Below are 18,383 nucleotides of genomic sequence, written 5' to 3' on the forward strand. Positions count from 1 at the left end.
AGGCAACCTTTGACTTTCATGTCTCTAGACTTGCACAGATATTGAGAAAAACAAGTTTACCTGTGTGGTGTTTGAGGGCATGCAGAGAAAGGAGGCAGGAGGAGGCAAAGAAAATGGAAGACAGGGATTGCTCTGGCAAGAATGTGGGCTGGGCACTAACTGGGTACTAACAACACAACAGTGTTCATTTAAAACCAGGCCCCGGCATACGAGAGTATCCTACCATAGTGCCCAGTGTGCTTCAGGGGAAGGTGCCTGTCGTCAGAGTCAGGACACTGGGCTCTGGCCCCAGCCCTGCCCCAAATTCACCATGACCTCTCGGGCAGTCACTCTCATTGACCCTTGGTTCCCTCACCTGGAAGAAAGAGAAAGAACTTGTTCACGGGCTTAAAGCCGGCTCGCCCAGTTACAGTGATGAGTGTATAGATTGCTAGGCCCTGCCCCAGGTGGGAGCTGAGAACTGGGATTTATACCCACACCGCCCCGCACTCCATGCTTCAGGGGTAAATTTGCTCTCTTTCAGCTCTCCGGTGACTAACCTCTTCACAGCTGAGTTTCAAACTATTCCATTCCTATTCATACAGTGTTGGCATGCCCTACAGATTATGGAAGGCAAAGTTCTAGAAAAGTCTTCTGAACAAAAGTTCTTTAATGGCTCCCAGAAGAAAGGCGTAAAAAATGAGAGTGAAGGGGAAAAAGAAAAGGGGGAAAGGTGTATTTAGCCCTGCTCTCAGTTCTAAGAGGAAAGCCACCTAGTCCACATATGTATCTAGCAATTCTTTTATTTTTTTCCAAGATTTTATTTGTTCCCTTGACAGAGAGAGAGAGCACAAGCAGGGAGAGTGGGAGAGGGAGAAGTAGGCTCCCCGCTGGGCAGGGAGCTCAACGTGGGGCTCAAACCCCAGACTCCAGGATCATGACCTGAGCCAAAGGCAGACCCCCAACCAACTGAGCCACACAGGCACCCCATGTATCTAGCAATTCTTAAAGGTGAACTCACTTTTTCCATCCCCAACATGGTAACCAGATCCCGGAGATCCTCAGGTCTAAACAGGGTCACCGACCCTCATCCGCTTGCACCTGCTTTATCACCGGTTTATATCCACGATAGAGGCCAACTTTAAGCCATGGAAAACCACAGAAAAAGAAATGTGAACTTTAGAAAGTATATCTATTTATTTACCATAGTACCTAATCATAAAGACCCAAAACCTTCACTTCCTTTGTATTGTGCCCTGGGTAACTCCTCCTCAGCTGCCAAATTCCTGGACAGCCAGCAGGAGAGGGGGTTAAAGGAAGTGTTTACCAGGGGTTGGAGTAAGAAAACCCCATCACAGTTGGATCTTGCCCTCACAGCTTTGTGACTTAGTGTGAAATAAATTCTCAGATCATAACTCACCCTTCTCAAATGAGAACGTCAAAATGCATTCCACGGGCCAATGGAAATTACTCTGAATTATTTGATTAACACTTCCCCCCACTACACACACACACACACACACACACACACACACACACATACACACACACACACACTACATTCTTTTTGTTTCTGGCCAGTGGTGCCTCTGCTGACAAAAATAACATTACCTTCTCTGTCAGTTCCCCAAACTACATGAAACCCCAACTGCATTAGTCATGGTGAAGCTACTCTGCTAAGAGCTGGGGCAGGCCCAGGACTCCTAAATCCGAGACGCGCACATTTGCCTCAGATCACTCTGCCCTCCTTTGTCTTTATAAAACTCTCTAACTTCCTTTTGAAATGTTGAGGCCATCGGGTTTTTTGGGGCGGGGGGTCCAAGAGGAAGTCATGGTGTCCGCCAAGGACCTTTGATGCAGGTTTTCTGGATGGCCTGTCCTAAGGGCCTCTCGCTTCAGTTACCACTTTTTCATGTACTTTCCTTCATCTCTCCTCCCCACTTCAGCATATCTTTTATCTGTACCCTTCCTGCCCTCAGTCACACCCAGCCTTCTTTCTGCACCTCAGACATGTATCTGAATGGCTGCTGAGGATGAACTCCCAGCCAAATGCTCCCACCCACACCTTGGGCCTCTGTTTCTCCAGGTGGTCCTGTTCCTCTGTTCACTCAGCTGCACTCCAGGCTTCCTGGTCGCCTCCCCCCATCCCCCCAGTCCTCCAGCTCCCATCACCACACAGATCCTTCTCCCTTCTCCTCCAGCCCTGACTCTGTGACTCTGCCCGAGGCAGTGGTCTGCTCTCGTCCCCATTCCCCTGGGCCTTTGGAAGCCTCTTCTTGGCCCTGCTAAACTCCATTTTCTTCCTCAAACTCTCTCCCCCTTTGGCCACAGTGGCTCACATCCTACTTTCTGACCACACTTCCTCTCTCTCCCTCAGTGGCTCCTGATTGAGGATTGCCCCGCATGGGACAGATGTTGCTGTAGCCATTTTTAAAAAGTCTGTCAAAATGGCCAGGTCAGGAGCGCCTGGGTGGCTCAGCCAGTTCCCCCGGCTTGTGTGCACTCTCATTTTCTCTCTCTCTCACAATAAATAAATAAAATCTTTAAAAAAGATGGCTAGGTCAATTGCCAGATGGCCCCTGTTTCACCCCCGGCTTCTCTCCCCATTCCTCACTCTCTTCGCATCTCCCCCCTCATCCTGCCACCCCAGACCACAGGCTCTCCTGTGCCCTGCAGCTCCCAAAAGTGTTGACATCACTTTCTTCCCAAGAGGCTGTTATTTTCAACTATCACTATTGACTCGCAAATCTCTGTGACCCCCTCCTCGCCTGGACTGCAGGCTCACTTTCCCTGAGATCTTCCACATCACCTCATAACTCAGTGTCCAACACTAATGTCATTTTTACTTCTTTGGTACATTTACCTTACTTTCAACAGGCTAAAGAAACTTCTAAAATTAAATATAATACAGGGGCGCCTGGGTAGCTCAGTCAGTTGAGCATCTGGCTCTTGGTTTCGGCTCAGGTCATGATCTCAGGGTGTGAGACTGAGCCCTGAGTGGGGCTCTGTGCTCAGCGGGGGGTCTGCTTCCCCTCTCCCTCTGCCCCTCCCCTGGCTCCAGCATGCGCAGTCTCTCTCTCTCTCTCTCTCTCTCTCTAATAAATAAACCATTAAACGTAATACAGAATAGGACAATTTTCCACAGAAAGGAACTAGACGCAATGGGTAGAAGTTACCAAAAACATCCTAACAATGGACTCAGATGCCTGGGAGCAAGTGGCTGTCGAGGAGTTTGCACACTGGGTGCTGACTTGGAGCAGGTGACCTGGGAATTGCCCTCTCGGGATTCTGTGACCCTCTGACAATTAGAAACTGAACCATAACAGCTCATCTAAAGGGAACAGAGACATTCAAGCTCCTGAAATGAACACAATTCAAGTGGGCCCAGTACTAGGCTAGGTGTTGGACTGCAAAAAACTGAAACCAATTCTGGCTACTTAACTAGAGAAGGAATGTACTTAAAGGGCTTCAGGCAACTCACGGTTGTCAGGAAGACTGGAGAAGCATGAGAGGGCGGCTGGGAGCCCAGGAAGGGCAGGCAGCAGAGGAGAGAACCAGGAACGAGGCCTGGATGGTGCAGACACCGGGATGGGGCCTGAACAGTCCCTGCTGGCTTAGGTCACAAGCGCACACCATAACTGACAAGGACCGGAGACAATATCTGGCCCTTAAATCATCTGTAGTGGGAAGAAGAACCCTACTTGCCACCAAAATGCATAGAACGTCAGATTTCCCCAAATGTGGGGAAAGGAGATTAATTGGCTGAGTAGCCAAAAAATGAGGTAGCCCCCACAGGGTCATTCCACCATCTCTCAAGATACCCAGAGTTAAAATTTAAAATTTAAAATCATCGAGGGACTGCTGGTGGGCTTAGTCAGAAGAGCATGCAACTCTTGACCAGGACATTGTGAGTTCGAGCCCCCACGCTGGGTATAGAGATTACTAAAAAAATAAATAAACTTAAAAAAAATTTTTTAGGGGTTCCTGGGTGGCTCAGTCGGTTAAGTGTCCAACTCTTGGGGCGCCTGGGTGGCTCAGTCGTTAAGCGTGTCTGCCTTCAGCTCAGGTCATGATCCTAGAGTCCTGGAATCGAGCCCCGCATTGGGGCTGCTCAGCGGAAGCCTGCTTATCCCTCTCCCACTCCCCCGTTTGTGTTCCCTCTCTCGCTGTGTCTCTCTCTGTCAAATAAATAAATAAAATCTTTAAAAAAAAAAAAGCGTCCAACTCTTGATTTCAGCTCAGGTCATGATCTCAAAGTCCTGGGATCGAGGCCTGCCTCGGGCTCCGTGCTCAACAGGGAGTCTGCTTGAGATTCTCTCTCTCCCTCTCCCTCTGCCCCTCCCTCTGAGTGCACCTCCCTCAAATAAATAAAGAAATCTTTTATCCATTTATTTGAGAGAGAGAGCACGAGCAGAGGGAAGAGGCAGAGGGAGAAGCAGATTCCCCGCTGAGCAGGGAGCCTGACATGGGGCTCGATCCCAGGACCCCAGGATCATGACCTGAGCTGACTGCAAGACACTTGGGTGCCCCAATAAGTAAATCTTAAAAAAAAAAAAAAAAAATGTTAGTCATTGATTCCTCCTCTTCCCACCCACACTCCAGATCTAATCAGCCTTCAGGGAGACTGATTAGCTTATTTCAGTCTTTAACGTTCAGCCCTTCTTTCCATTCCCACTGCCACCATCTTCATTCAGATCCCTGTCACCTTCTCACCACAATCATAAAGCCAGTGTTCCTTATACAACTGTCTTGTAGTGTGAAGCATTTGGGCCTCCTAAGGCCTTCTCTTTGTCTCAGCACCCAGGAGACTAGTAGGGGAGGAAGTAAGATTAACATAAATAAGTATGGTGAATCTGCATATGACAAGCAAACATACAGCAAGCAATATGTTACAGGGGTTAGAGGAGAGACATCACTCCCAAATGGGGTAATTGGTGAAGACTTCAGAAAGGTGCAGCAATTGAGCCAGGCTTTGAAGGAGGGATTGGACTTAACATCCAAAGATAAACAAGAGAGGATCCAAGGCAGATGTAGCAGGATAACAAAGGCAGAGGCAGGAGTGTGGGGCTTGTCTGAGTTGCTGAGTGGCTAGGTCTAACTAGAGGGGAGGATACTGGATCTCAAATTTTAGTGTGCACATTATTGGGTGTGCAGCTCTCCGAACTCCGCCTCTGATTCCGGGAAACAAAGCCTTCCATGGAGGCAACTTGTTCCCACACCACACTTTAAGAAACACTGGCTGGAGGGTTTGAGTAGAGAACCTCAAAGAGATCCAGATGGAACGTGAGTTGGAATCAGATCAATGTCAGCACTGGAACCTTTATTCTGCTAGTGAATCAAAAGTTTTCTTAGCAGGTAAATGATAACATCATAACTATATTTTGAATCCGTTGGCGAATGATCATGAGACACAAAGACCAGTAAGATGGTTTTTATAATGAATCAAATGAGAGAAAGAAGATCTCAACTGGGTCGGCGGCAGTCAGAATAAAAAGGCAAGTGAAGGGTGAGAGACCCTTCTTCCAAGAATTTGCAGGGCTCAGTGACTGACAGGTGTAGGGAATCAAGAAATGACCAAAATTATCATGTTTATTCAAGGTGCCCAATTTGAATAGCTGGAAAATGGCAGTAGCAACTACAGAAATAGAAAAAATCAGAACAGCTGATTTGGGAAGGATTGATAAATCTGTCTTGTAGACATGCTGACTTTCAAGGACCATTAAGACATGTGGGAATAAGCAACAGGCAGTTGGGAAATGGAGTTCTGTAGAGCAGTCTGGGCTGGTGAGCTAGACAAGGACTCAGCACATAGTAGCAGGCAGCATGGATAGACATGACCAATTAGAGAGCGAGGCTGGGAAAACAGCCCCAGAGAAAGCACACACGTTAGGGAGCAGGAGAATGAAATGGGGTTTAAAAAGAGAGAGAGATGGAGAAGAAACAATCGGAAATATGTGAAACCAAATGATACAATGCCCCAGGGGGGGAAAAAAAACAGGAGAATGGTCATGAAGTTGGAAAAAGGACTACACTTGGAGAACCACAGGTGTAGAGGCCTCCTCGAGAAGTTCAAGTGTGGAAGGTAGGAGAACAAGAGTAGTTTGCATGGACAAAGGCAGATTGTATTATTAGGATGAGAAGAGAACAACTGTGATCTTTGGGAAAAGGGGAAGGCTTCTGGGGGAGCTGGAAATCAATGAATGAGAGAGTGAAGGAATGAAACAAGCCTACCTCCAATAGAGCCAGGTGCTTTCATGTATGAATGAAGGTCAATTCTCTGAGATAGACATTACCTTGTTTTTTTCTAACAGGGAAATTGAGGCTTTTACCATGGCTATAGAGTGACCTTTGAAAAATGTAAATCAGATCACATCACACAGACACCCCCCTTTGATAGCCCATCATTGCACTTCCAGTAATACATGAGGAAACCTGGGCACAGAGAGGATGATTCACTTGTGGAAAGTCAGTTAGCAGGGAGCAGATTTGAAGCTAGGCACTGCCTCCAAACCCCTTACCTTGGCTTACAAAGCCACAAGTGCTCGGGCTCTTGCCTCCCTCTCCCACCTCTTGGCATACCACTGCCCTGTCTTACTGGCTTCTCCGTTTTTCCAAATTGGCGAGCACATTTCCACCAGGTCCTTGGCACAAACAGTTCCCTCTAATTGCAGTGCTCCTCCCCTAGTTTTCACAAGTTGGTTTTATGTCATTGATCTCCGCTCAGATGTCACCTTCTCAGGACATCCCTGATCATTCAATAAAAAGCCACCCAGTCACTATCACATCACGCTATTTTAATTCTCTGAAGGGCTTTTATCATTTTCTTGTTTGTTTTCTTATGGACGCCCGCCCCCAAGTGGATTTACGGGTCACCAGATCAGGGAGCTTGTCTCCTTGGTCACCGATGGGCGTCCAGAGCCGGGGAGGCGGCCTGACGCACGGTGGGGGTTCAATGAGTATTTGTTGAAAGAAATGAGTGGCTCCAGTGAAATAGACACCCCAAGACACAGGCCCGGAGTCGCCGGAGCGCGAGCGCGAGCACGCGGCCCGCGAGGCATTCTGGGGGTTGTAGTTCCGGGCGCGTCCGCGGTGGTGCGGGCCTACGTCGGCCGCGCTCTCTATGCTCGCGGAGGACAGAGTGGCCCAGCTGTTGCCATGGCTTCTCGGTCCTGCCGCGGGAGGGAGGCAGCCCAGCCAGGCGCCCGCTAGCTTCGGCGGCGGGGTGGACCGGGAAGCGGAAGGAATCGGTGCGGTGGGTCCCGGAGCCTGGGGCGGAGCGCGGGGGCACCCGAAACCCCGGACAGCGGCGGGGAGCGGGGGAAGCGCTTCGTTCCCGATTTGCCGAGTAGAGCCGGTCTCCCCATGCCCACCCCCACTGCTCCGTGAGTAAAGGGTCGTCACCATCCCCATTTTTCCGCTGGGCTAACAGGTTTGAAGAAGCTAAGCGGCTTGCTCGAGGTCGCTCTCCTGGGAAGTGGCAGAGCCCGTCCTAGAGCCCGGGACTGCTCCTTTGCAGTCCCCCCGGGCAGCCCTTATCCTCGCCGGGGCGCATTCTGGTGAAGCCTGGGTGGGGTCCTTACAGTCCGGCCCGACGCCCCCATCGGTGGTGTGGTCCGGCTTGCTACACTGAATGCCACCCTGCACAGCCCGGGTAGGGGTTGAGTGAGGTCTTAGGGGGGAAAGTTCCACCACCTTCCACTGAGTCCGAAAAAAGGGGCTAGATAAGACAGAGTTACAATTAATACAGCATCAGTACGTGATGAAAGCAAAGTACATTCCGTGTGGGCAGATTCTGTTAGCCTCGTTTAGCCTCTGGTTTAATAGATGTGGAAACAGGTTCAGAGACATTAAGTAACTGTCCTAGGTTTACAGAGTTTGTGGGTGGAGTGAGGATTCCAACCTATTTTTCTCTGTCTTCAAAACCTATGTGTTTTATATGCTGCCATGTTACGGTTTTTTGTTTTTGTTTTTTTCCAGTTTACCAAAATTTCTACTTCCGTGGTGGCTGCATGGTGTAGACCAGTCACTCCGGGAACATGGGCCCCAGACCAGCAATATCAGTGTTAACTGAAAACATGTTAGAAATTACATTACTGGGCACCACCTCAGACCTACTAAGTTTGAAACTGAGAGGGGAGCCCAGCATTCTGCAATTTAACAAGTCCTCAGGTGACTCCGATACACACTAACATTTGAGAACTGGTGATTGATGTAGAGTTCATGATAAAGTGCAGTTTCTTTCAGTCAGTCTGGGGAGAGACCAGAGATTCTGCATTCCCTTTTTTTAAGATTTTATTAATTTTTTATTTGAGAGCGAGAGAGAGAGCAGGGGCAGAGGGAGAGGGAGAAGCAGGCTCCCAGCTGAGCAAGGAGCCCAACCTGGGACTTGATCCCAGGACCCTGGGATCATGACCTGAGCTGAAGGCAGATTTAACCAGCTGAGCCACCTAAGCGCCCGGGATTCTGCATTCCTAGCCAGTGCCTGGGTGATGGTGAAAATGCTGGTCCACAGACTGGCAAGGGTGTAAACTACACTTTAGAGCAGCAGTTCTCAAACTTGGACGCACATCAGAATTACTTGTGGAGCTTTTAAAAATAGGATACCCGGGCCCCACCCTTGACCAAATGAATCAGACCCTCTGCGGGGGTGGGGAGCAGCTGGTAAAAACTCACCAGGTGATTCTGCCTTGCAGTGAGGGTTCAGAAGTAGCGGTATGAGGTTGGGAGTCAGGCAGTGATAGATTTGAATCTCAGCACCTCCAGGTATCAACTGTGTGACCTTGGGCAAGTCACATCTCTTGCTCATATTTTCTTTATTTACAAGATGAGTGTAAGTAATTCTTAGCTTGCCTTGTAGCGTGAGGATTCTGTGAGACGTGTGCACGAAGCACCTGGCACCGAAGGGTGTTCCGCAGACACAGAGATTGGGGGGCCAGGCAGACTTGGAGAGGTCTGTGCTAGAGCCTGGTAGAGGTGAGTTGGCAGTTGCAGCCCCTAGCTTGCCACAGCTCCCGTCTGTGTGCTTCTCCCCCCACAGCCAGCAGCCTTCGGTGTGGAAGAATGGCAGTGAGCCACTCGGTGAAGGAGCGGACCATCTCTGAGAACAGCCTGATTATCCTGCTGCAGGGCCTCCAGGGCCAGGTAACCACCGTGGACCTGCGGGATGAGAGCGTGGCCCGCGGACGCATAGACAACGTGGATGCTTTCATGAACATCCGCCTGGCCAACGTCACCTACACAGACCGCTGGGGGCATCAGGTCGAGCTGGATGACCTCTTCGTGACGGGCCGTAACGTCCGTTATGTCCACATCCCAGATGATGTGAACATCACGGCGACCATTGAGCAGCAGCTGCAGGTCATCCACCGGGTGCGCAACTTCGGCAGCAAGGGCCAAGGCCGGCGGGAATTTCCCTCCAAAAAGTATAAATGAGCCTTCCCCTCGGCCAGCTCCAGTCCCCACTCAGGTTCCTCCAGAGTTCTACTGAGCCAACCGCCTGCTCCCCTCCCTGCCCAGAGTCTGGAAAGAGAGCGGGCCCGGCCCAGTCACAGCTGCCTTTCACAGGGTCCCGACTCCTAGACTCACTCTGGGATCCTACTTACCTGTCTGTGGCCTTGATCATTTACATCGGAATCTGATTTACTGATTTAGGGAATCTGCCAAATCGTTTTCAGCCCTCTCCCAGTGAGGGTTCTCGAGCGTACTCAGCCTGAGCCACCCCTGAGCGTTCCGGTTTCTCACAATTGTGTTTGCTTTCTCAGAAAACTTGGATACAAACAAGTCCGTGCCTCATGCTTTCCCTGATGTGTGCTGGGCTCCGTGTGGGTCCTGCGTCATAGGGCAGTGGTGCTTAAATGTGGCAGCACATTGCCATCACCTGTCCCACCATCAGCTATTCAGACTGGTATTGGGTGTAGCCTGGACATTGGGATTCTTTTTAAGTTTCTCAGGTGAGGGGTGCTTGGGTGGCTCAGTCGGTTAAGTGTCTGCCTTCGGCTGAAGTCATGATCCCAGGGTCCTGGGATCGAGCCCCGAGTCAGGCTCCCTGCTCAGTGGGAAGCCTGCTTCTCCCTCTCCCTCTGCTGCTTCCCCTGCTCCTTCTCTCTCTCTCTCTCCCTCTCTCACTCTCTCTCAAATAAATAAAATCTTTTTAAAAAAAAGTTTCTCAGGTGATACTAATAAGCAGCAAAGTTTGAGAATTGAAGGTGAGTGCTTCAGTCTGGCCAGATGGAAAGTGGCTTTTCTGTTCAGATTCCCTGTTGAAGAGGCTGTTCATCTCCTTGCTCTTCCCTGAGGTAGGGAGGTTGAGGTAATCCTGGGCCCTCCCCTCGAGTGTGGGAGCTCATCCAACAGCAAGAAATCAGTCTCCGATTCTGAGAAGTTTGGGGGTCCTCAGGAAGAAGGGGCTCTCGGGGGTAGAACCCAGGTCTTCGTCATAGCTGCCTTACAGCCATACCAGCCCTGCCAGGGGCAAGTGACCATCTCAATAAAAGCAGCTGTGTCCTCATCAAACATCCACAGAACAGCTGCCGTGTGCCAGGCCTTCTGCTGAGCACACACTGTCGAATTAGATTTCGTCCCTTCCAGAGCGGGGCTTACGGTCTAGTGGGGGAGGTGGTCGAGAAACACGAGCGGAAATCCAGCCTAAGAACTGCCGCCCCCGAGTCTCAAGTAAGGCAGGGGCCTTTGACCTTCGGATGCTTTCATTTCTCCAGGGGGACTTGAGTGCTCCCTTGGGCACTAGCAGCCCAAGGCATCGCGTTCACCTTCCCTCCCAGTCTTTGTCAAAGTGTTGTCCTTGACCCACCTCATCAGAACCCACTGGGACGTGTCTGGAAAAGCCGCTTTGCTGGCTCCCCCTTCCCCGATGTGAACCAGAATCCAGAACCCAGGAATCTGCATCATTAACATCCACACACCCACCCACCATGATTCTTTGGAATACTGTTTATTTCATCACTTAGAGGTCCCAGAAGTCCCTGAGACTTGACCTTTGCCTAAAGGAGAGAACAGTGGGTTCTAGCAGGGAGATGACAACTCTGAGTTTCCAGGCCCCTCTGACAGCCCCAGGTAAGGGGAGCAACACCACAAGGTATCTGCTGCTTGGAGAAACCAGAGGGCAGGCACAGAAGGGAGGGCCTCGCTGTGGGGATGTCCGCACGCTTGCAGTAAGCGGGGAGGGCTGCCCCATCCAGAGGGACGAATGCGGGGAGTCCCACAGCAGCCTCTGCAGATGTCTCCCACATGTCTGCAGATGGTTCCAAACGTGAAGAGGGCTTATGCTGGGAGTTTGGCCTGGAGATGGAGGAGAGGTCCCACGCTTTTAAGTGATGTGCCAGCACTTCTGTGGCCTCAGCAGAGCAAGGGAGAGCTCCCAGGCCGGGGAGGGGAGCCCTCAGGCTAGCGCGGACTGCTCAGACCCAAGCACGTCTTCATTCCGGAAGCATCGCGCGCCAGACCCCACAGACCCACTGTCATCCCTACATGAGGCGCTGGAAGGATAGAGCCAAAGGAGGGGAGACAGGCCCGCTGAGACACACTTATGCTGAACCCCTAAATCTGCAAGCCCCAGGGATGTGGATCTTTTGGCATCTGGTCCAGGATTGCTGGGAAAGGCTGCCAGGGGCCCAGGAAGGATGGGGGGGGGGTGAGCTTAGTGCCCACCAGCCCATGGTGAGCCAGATTCCCCCAGCTGCTGCCCACCATTCGTTCCACTAAGCTGTCTAGTCACCATACCAGCTGCTGAAGTAACGTCAGGACGGACAAGGGTCCTGCCCCCGGGAAGCCGATGTTCTACAGGGGAAGACTGACAATGAAAAAAAGTAAAAATTCTTACAGATGTCATGAAGGAAATAAACAGGGTACTCTAGAGAGAACACAGGTGGTTTTATTTTGGAAAGTGTGGTCTGAAGAAATGAAATGTAAACCCAGAAGGACCCTAATGTTTAAAGAGCCAAGGGAAGGCAGAATAAGCGTCCAGTGCAAAGGTCCTGGGGTGAGGGGGGCAGTAACCGGACCACTGAGACTATCAGAGGAGAGAGAAGCACGTGAGGCAAGAGAAGGGGACAGGGCTGGGGCAAATGATACCAGGCCTTGTGCCTGAGGAGCGTAGTGGTTCCAGTTCCCAGTGCATGAGAAACAGAACTTGAATGGTTCCCTACTCAGCTGAGTTCCTACTTCACCCCGTTGAGCCAGCGTGGCAGAAACTCAAAGTTCTCCCTTTCCTTGGAACTGGTTGAATTCTAGCACATTTCCCTTAAGGGTGGCCAGCGTGGGAAAGGTGGTCTGGTCTGATGCTCATCCGATCATGCTAGCATCACTGAGATGTCGTTGTTTCCTTCTGGCCTCTTGTGGTCAGCCCACTCAGGCTGCCACCCAGTTGCTCCTCCCTGACCCACAGACCCCTTCAGGAGTAACTCATACCTCTCTTGGTGTTCAGATTTTTATTCTACTTTTCCCAAGCCTTATTAGGCCCAGGAAATTCTTAGGCTCTTGGCTTAGTGAGGCCCTGTTTGCCCAAATGCAGCACACAGCTGTTTCTTTGGAGGGTTTTGTTCCTTCCTGGCACTCCCCCAGGAAAAGAGCACAGCTCTGAGTGCCCCCCAGGCCCTGAGACCCAGCTGACACCCTCCAGCTCCCAGGCTAAGGAGAAGCTGGTCTAGTCTCAGGGACCCCCCCACACACACACACAAGTCTCAATCTCCCAGATCCCCCTTGCTACAGTTTTCTAAATTTGTACGTGGATAGAAATTCCATTCCTCCCTGAAGGCTAGGCTTTTGGAATTCAGAAGCTAAAAATGAGCTCTACATTCTGTTGTCTCACTTGTTTCCCAAAGTCACGAAGGCAGAGTAACATAACTATCTGCATAAGGGAAGGGAGGGACACCAAAGAAAATATGAAAAACATATTTCCAAATGTTATCGCCCCGCTGGATTTGGTGTTTTGCTGTTCATTGCCGTGGTCTTTGTTCAAGCATGCCCCCCATGTTGGTGTACATGTATGCTTGAACAAAGAAATTCTGATTGCTTCGGGTAGCCTGCTGGGTCCCCATCTTGCCCAGCCCTCCTGGAGAGAAGAGGCACACACTGCATTAGGTCTCTGTCATTCGGAGGAGGGGACGCCAGGGTGGGCATACAGCTGGAAGTTCAGATCTCCCTGGGGGCCAGCCGAATGATGCAGGGCCCCCCCAACCCTGGCTCTCAGCCAGATGGGGCATGAAGGAGAGCATCCAGCTCCCTAAATTCCAGTCTGGTATCCCCAGCTGAAAGGCCCCCCGCCTGAGGGCAGCAAGGGTCCCTTGAGCTCCTGTCAATGTTTCCCAAAGGATCCAGAGAAATAGCACATAGTATGGGAAGGGTGACCAAGCTGGTGTGCTCTCTGCTTCGGGCTGGAATTACACTAACAGAGTAGTGGTCACTCTGGCTTACTCCCCCTGATCACCCAAGCCCTAGGGTCTGTAAAACAAGGCTTATAATCAATAAAAGGGAAGAAATGACTTGATGTAGGTTGTGTGGGAGACAAAATCTTACCAAATATGAGGCTTGTGTGGAGGGAAAATACTAAGAGAAGCTTTGATGGCAAGAAGATCAGGAACCACTGATCCAATCCAACTCTGTCATTTTACAGTTGAGGAAACTGAGGCCCAGCTTCTTCAGAGTGAAAGGGAAGGGGAAGGGCTCTCCTCAGGTCCCATGGTGAAGTTAATGGCTGAATGCCAAGATGGTCGTCATAAATAACTACCACTTGCTGACTCCAACTACCGGCTAGGGCCTGTGCCAGGGGCAGCAGGAGGGCAGAGCCATAGTCTGTTTGGTCCCCATGGAACCCCACCATCTAACTCAGTGCTCTGCACCTAGCAGGCACACCATAAATCTTTGTGGAACGGAAGAATCATCTCCTTTCATCCTAACAATAACCCTGGAGGTATATATTCATAGCCTCATGTTACAGATGAGCCAACAGGCCCAGAGAGGTGAAGTGACTTGCTCAAGATCTCAGGATCGAAGAGCCAGGGAACAACACAGTGGGGATTTGAACTCAAGTCTGTCTGACTCCAACTCCAGGATCTTAACTACTATACCACACCGTTCTGTGTCCCAGACATCACACCAATGCCTCTGCTCACCTCCGTGGTGGCCCCAACCGGGTGTGGGGCTGGCACTCGAAACTTTGCCATACCCAGGCCTTGGGGCTTGGCCACAAGGAGAAGCCAGAAGCCAGCAGTAAGTAGGGTATGCTGGGTCACAGAAGCCTGAGGGAGCTCCTCAGGGGTGAAGGTTTCTTCCTCTCCTTCTGTGACAGGCAGATCTGCCTATACCTCATCAAGCAAGCATCTCTGCTGTTGTGACAGGCGTCACTTTGTTATGGCAGTACCATCTGCCAGTGTACCCAAAGTTGGAGAGCCTGCAGGCAGCAGGAGCGTGCACGTGCGCGCGCGTGCGTGTGCGTGTGCGTGTGCGTGTGCGTGTGTGTGTGTGTGTGGTGCAGCCAGTCTCTTCATGTTGGTGTCCTGACGACAGTTTTTCATTTCCTCTGGCTGGCACCTTTCGTTTCTATTCATTACTTCTTCTCCCCTCTTTTTTCTTCCTCCTCCTCTTCTTTGTTAAAATGCTATATTGTGAAGCAACTGAAAGTCTCTGGGGGTTGGGGATGGTGGTGTCAGCTCCAAGTGATTCATCTAGCTGATAATTAGAGTTCTGGAAAACCCAAAACTCATTGCTGGCAGAGTCAGGGCTTGCTTCCGGAATCCCTAGGCTTTTCCCTTTGTCAGAGACAGAAGCTGGGGGCCCTGGCCGGGCTCCTTTGTGCCTGCCTTTCAGTCCCCAACTATACTGAAGTGAGTGTGAGCACTCTTACGGGCCATGTCCCGTGAGAAGCTGTTTCCATCCTCACCCAATCCTCTCAGTGACCCCATGAAGTGTGATCCCTGTTCTGACACAACGGTAAGGTTGGGGAACTCACACGGAGTCACTCAGCTTGTGAGAGACGCAGCAAGGACTCACATCTGCCAGACTTGGTTCAAATCACAACCCTGCCATTATTAGCTGTGTGTCTTGGGAGAGGTTACGTCCCCTCTCAGAGCTCTAGCTGCCGCTGCTTCTGTAAACAGACTCCCAACACCGATGCCTCTAAAGTGCTTAACATAGCATGTGACAACAACAGCAGGAGCTGTTTTGATTCCTGTTGTCACTCAGCCCTGTCTGCTCAGTGGGCACTAGGCATTCAGAGAGACAGAGAGATGGACCCAGGAGGAGGCAGCCAGACTCACACCGGCTCTCCTGTCCTGGCACTGCCTGTTTGGAGATGACAAATGCACATACACGGAAGCACCTGGCCACACGCCCCTAGGAAAACCCGGCAGGGCACATAGGCTTGGCGACATGTGCCCACATACGGATACAGAGTGACGCAGGAGACAGCTGAAAAGACACCCGGGAGTTAGACGTGCGGCCAGCACACCGGCTCACACCTCTGAGACAAAGGAGTGGGGCCACGGTCGGTCGTTGGTGCTGCTGCCACTGAGCCCTTCTAGCAGCTTCTGGATGCCAGAGGAGGGAAGCCAGGGTCTCAGAGGGCCCCAGTGAGTCACCCGCCTGATGCAATCCCTTTAAAGGGCTCATCTGCTGGTGCAAGAAGCTGATTCATGGAGGGCGTGGTTGCTGGAGGAGGAGGAGAAAGGGACCGAAACTGCAGCAGGAGGGACTGAGAGGTTAGATGGCTGGAATTGTTTATAGGACCTCTTCACTGTAAACGTCCCTGGTCAAGGCTCCAGGGATCTTCAGGTTGGAGCGGGGTTTCTACAAAGGCGAGGGCCCCAGAGTGAAATAAACTGTGAGAGCTGAGACAGGAATTCCTGTCATTTTATTGAGCCCAACTGCAGCGCTCTCCGCACAGAGCTCCAGAAACTGAGAAATGGGGATCAAGGAAGAGACATTTTTCTGACAAATACACTGCAACTGGCCGATTTTCCAACTGCGGGAGACTTCTCCCAACCCTGCAGGGCGAGGGTAGGGCACGCGAGGTCCTGCGGAGTTGGGGCGGGGGCGGTGTGCGCGTCCCAGCCTCGCCGCAGACATAGATGAGTGGTAAGTACCGCCCCTTTAGGGTCCCAGCCTCCAATCGTTTCACAGATTTCGGCCCAGAGCCCACCCTGAGGCCAATCCTCAATCGAATTCCAGCCTCCTGCCTGAAGGCTTCCGCCCATTCTCAAGATGGCGCCCAATCCCGAGGCCGCGGGGGTGCAGACACAGGCGAGGGGCGGGGTCGGGGGGAGAGGGGTGGGGCTGCGGCTCTGGCCCGAGAGGAGGGGGCGGTGCGTCACTTCCGTTGTCAGGTGGCGGCGCCGCAGCCATGGAGGGAGGCGGCGGCGGCGGTGGCGGCTCGGGTGGCTGCGCTGGGAGGCGGCGGTGAGCGGCTCCCACGCCCCCGGCCCGGCCCCGGCCCCCCGGGACGGAGCGCCGAGCAGTCCCGGCTCCGGGCTACGGACTATGGGCGAGCAGCGCTGAGCACCGGGGGAAGGTGAGGGCGGGGGTCCCGGAGCGGGGAGCCGGGCGGGGGGGTGCGGGTTAGCGGGGCGGGCCTCAGCGGCCGTGGCGGTGGGACCGGGGTGACAGCTCGAGGCCGTCCGGGTGCGACAGAAATGGCAACAGCGAACGCCCCCTCCTCTGCTGGGGTCTGCCCTTCCCGGGCGGCGGGGGCGGGGGCTGCTGTGCGCTGGGTACCCGGCGGCCGCGGGGAGCCTCGGTCCGGCCGCAGCTCTGGCAGGTGGGCACTGCCAGCCTTGCCCGGAGTCATTCTGCCAGTGAGTGAGGGCACCGGCGTTTGAACTCGGCTAGGTTTTCCCCAAGAGACACCCTCTGCCTCTCCCGGCTTCCCTCCCGATCCCGAGAGGGACTTGAAAGTTAGAACGACTCCCCAGGGCGGGCCAGCCAGGGCTTCCTCCAGGAGTTCTCACCCGTCTTAGCTTGGGAGATTTGGGCATCGCGGGAGGCGTTCAGGTGCGGGTCAGAGCTACCTGGCTGCCAGTGCTACGTTTGGCCGGCCTTTTCCTAGAAGATATAGCACGCCGCTGTGGTCAGTTTCACCTGCTGTGCCGGGTCAGGCCCGCCCATTCCCACGCCACTCGGCCACACCTTCCGGGCAGTGGGTAAGGGCTTTGGGATTTCCGACCCTGCATTCTCTGCCAACCCCCACTCCCTAGGTTTGATGCCCGTTTGTTGGCGGAAGGAAGAGATGACAGCTGCCTTTGGTGGCAGGATAGACTTTGCTCTAAGTCACGGGAGAAACCGGTTGGCTTTGCTTGGTTTTGAGAGCGGTGGGGAGGAAGGTCGTCACCCTGGGCTGGGCACATTTCCCTCTTGGCTTAGTTTTGCATGAGATAAGGAAGAGCAGAATATGTAATTGTATGGCCTGAGAATCCTTTTTGTAAGGATTTTTGTAAACAGTGCTTGTGAGCTGCTCAGGGACTCCTTGACCGCCCTGCTATACCAGCGGTTTTGGGAGGTAGCCCTCATTTATTCATTCATTCCCCACATGACAACAACCGTATCTTTGCCTGGAGAGGCAAGAACCCTCTGGTATAGTGGTGAAGAGTGGGCTTTGGAGCCAGACTCCCCGAGTTCAAATTCTGGCTCTGCAGCTTTCTAGCTGTGTGACAAGTAGGAGAGTGGTATAACCTCTCTGTGCCTCAGTGTCCTCATCTCTAAAACGGGTGATAAGAGAGAGTTGTTGTGAAGATTAAAAAAGTTAACACATGTAGGAGCGCCTACTCTTTTTTTTTTTTAGACTTTTTTTTAAAGATTGTATTTATTTGGAGGGGGGAGGGAGAGAGAGAGTGCACACAAGTGGGGAGGGAGAGGGAGAAGCAGACTCCCCACTGAGCCAAGCCTCATGCAGGAGCTTGAGCCCAGAACCCTGAGATTATGACCTGAGCCGGAGGCAGATGCCTAGTCAACTGAGCCACCCAGGTGCCCTGAGCTTGTGACTCTTGATCTCAGGGTTGTGAGTTCGAGCTCCACACTGGGTGTAGAGATCACTTAAAAATAAAATCTTAAAAAAAAAGTTAACACATGTAAAACACACAGAACCATGTCTGTCACATGATACATGTTAGCTCTTATTTCAAGAAGCTGGTGGCCTGGTTAAAGGAGAGATGACCTGTAAACAAGTAGTTGAAGTAAGGTGTAAGAAAGCTAGCAGCAGCAGGCACAGAGGGCCGTGGGAGCCCAGCCTGGGTGGGGGGCGGATCCTGGGAAGGCTTAGCAGAGGTGATGACAGTGGAGCTGTGTCTAGGATGGGAAGGCTTAGCCAGTGAGCATGAAAGGGTAAGGTGTTCTACTTAGAGATAAGTACACGCATAGTTTGTTTTTTAAATTGAAAGTTCTAATTAATTTATTCATTTAAG

The 18,383-nt window shown here is 52.1% G+C and overlaps 1 protein-coding gene across 2 annotated transcripts; it reads left to right on the plus strand.

The window, feature by feature from the left end:
• The first annotated feature begins 7,045 nt into the window (after positions 1-7,045).
• Positions 7,046-10,139, plus strand: LSM10 (LSM10, U7 small nuclear RNA associated). 2 transcript variants are annotated; one of them, XM_028113656.2, is made up of 2 exons: positions 7,046-7,361; positions 9,017-10,139. In XM_028113656.2, exons 1-2 carry the CDS (start codon positions 7,100-7,102, stop codon positions 9,409-9,411), a joined length of 657 nt encoding a protein of 218 aa, XP_027969457.2. In that variant the 5' UTR covers positions 7,046-7,099; the 3' UTR covers positions 9,412-10,139. The 2 variants fall into 2 exon arrangements, with proteins under 2 accessions (XP_027969457.2, XP_027969456.1); XM_028113655.2 differs by lacking the exon at positions 7,046-7,361 and adding an exon at positions 7,391-8,148.
• Positions 10,140-18,383: the final 8,244 nt, after the last annotated feature.

The sequence above is a fragment of the Eumetopias jubatus genome, unplaced genomic scaffold (assembly GCF_037043125.1).
Source record: "Eumetopias jubatus isolate StellerSeaLion01/CBP00866 unplaced genomic scaffold, mEumJub1_p1.0 scaffold_4, whole genome shotgun sequence".
NCBI lineage: Eukaryota > Metazoa > Chordata > Mammalia > Carnivora > Otariidae > Eumetopias > Eumetopias jubatus.

Coding starts and splice junctions, on each gene's coding strand:
- LSM10 (XM_028113656.2), top strand. CDS start 7,100: ATGCTCGCGGAGGACAGAGTGGCCCAGCTGTTGCCATGGCTTCTCGGT. Junction 7,362..9,016: donor ATGCCCACCCCCACTGCTCC/GTGAGTAAAGGG, acceptor CTCCCCCCACAG/CCAGCAGCCTTCGGTGTGGA.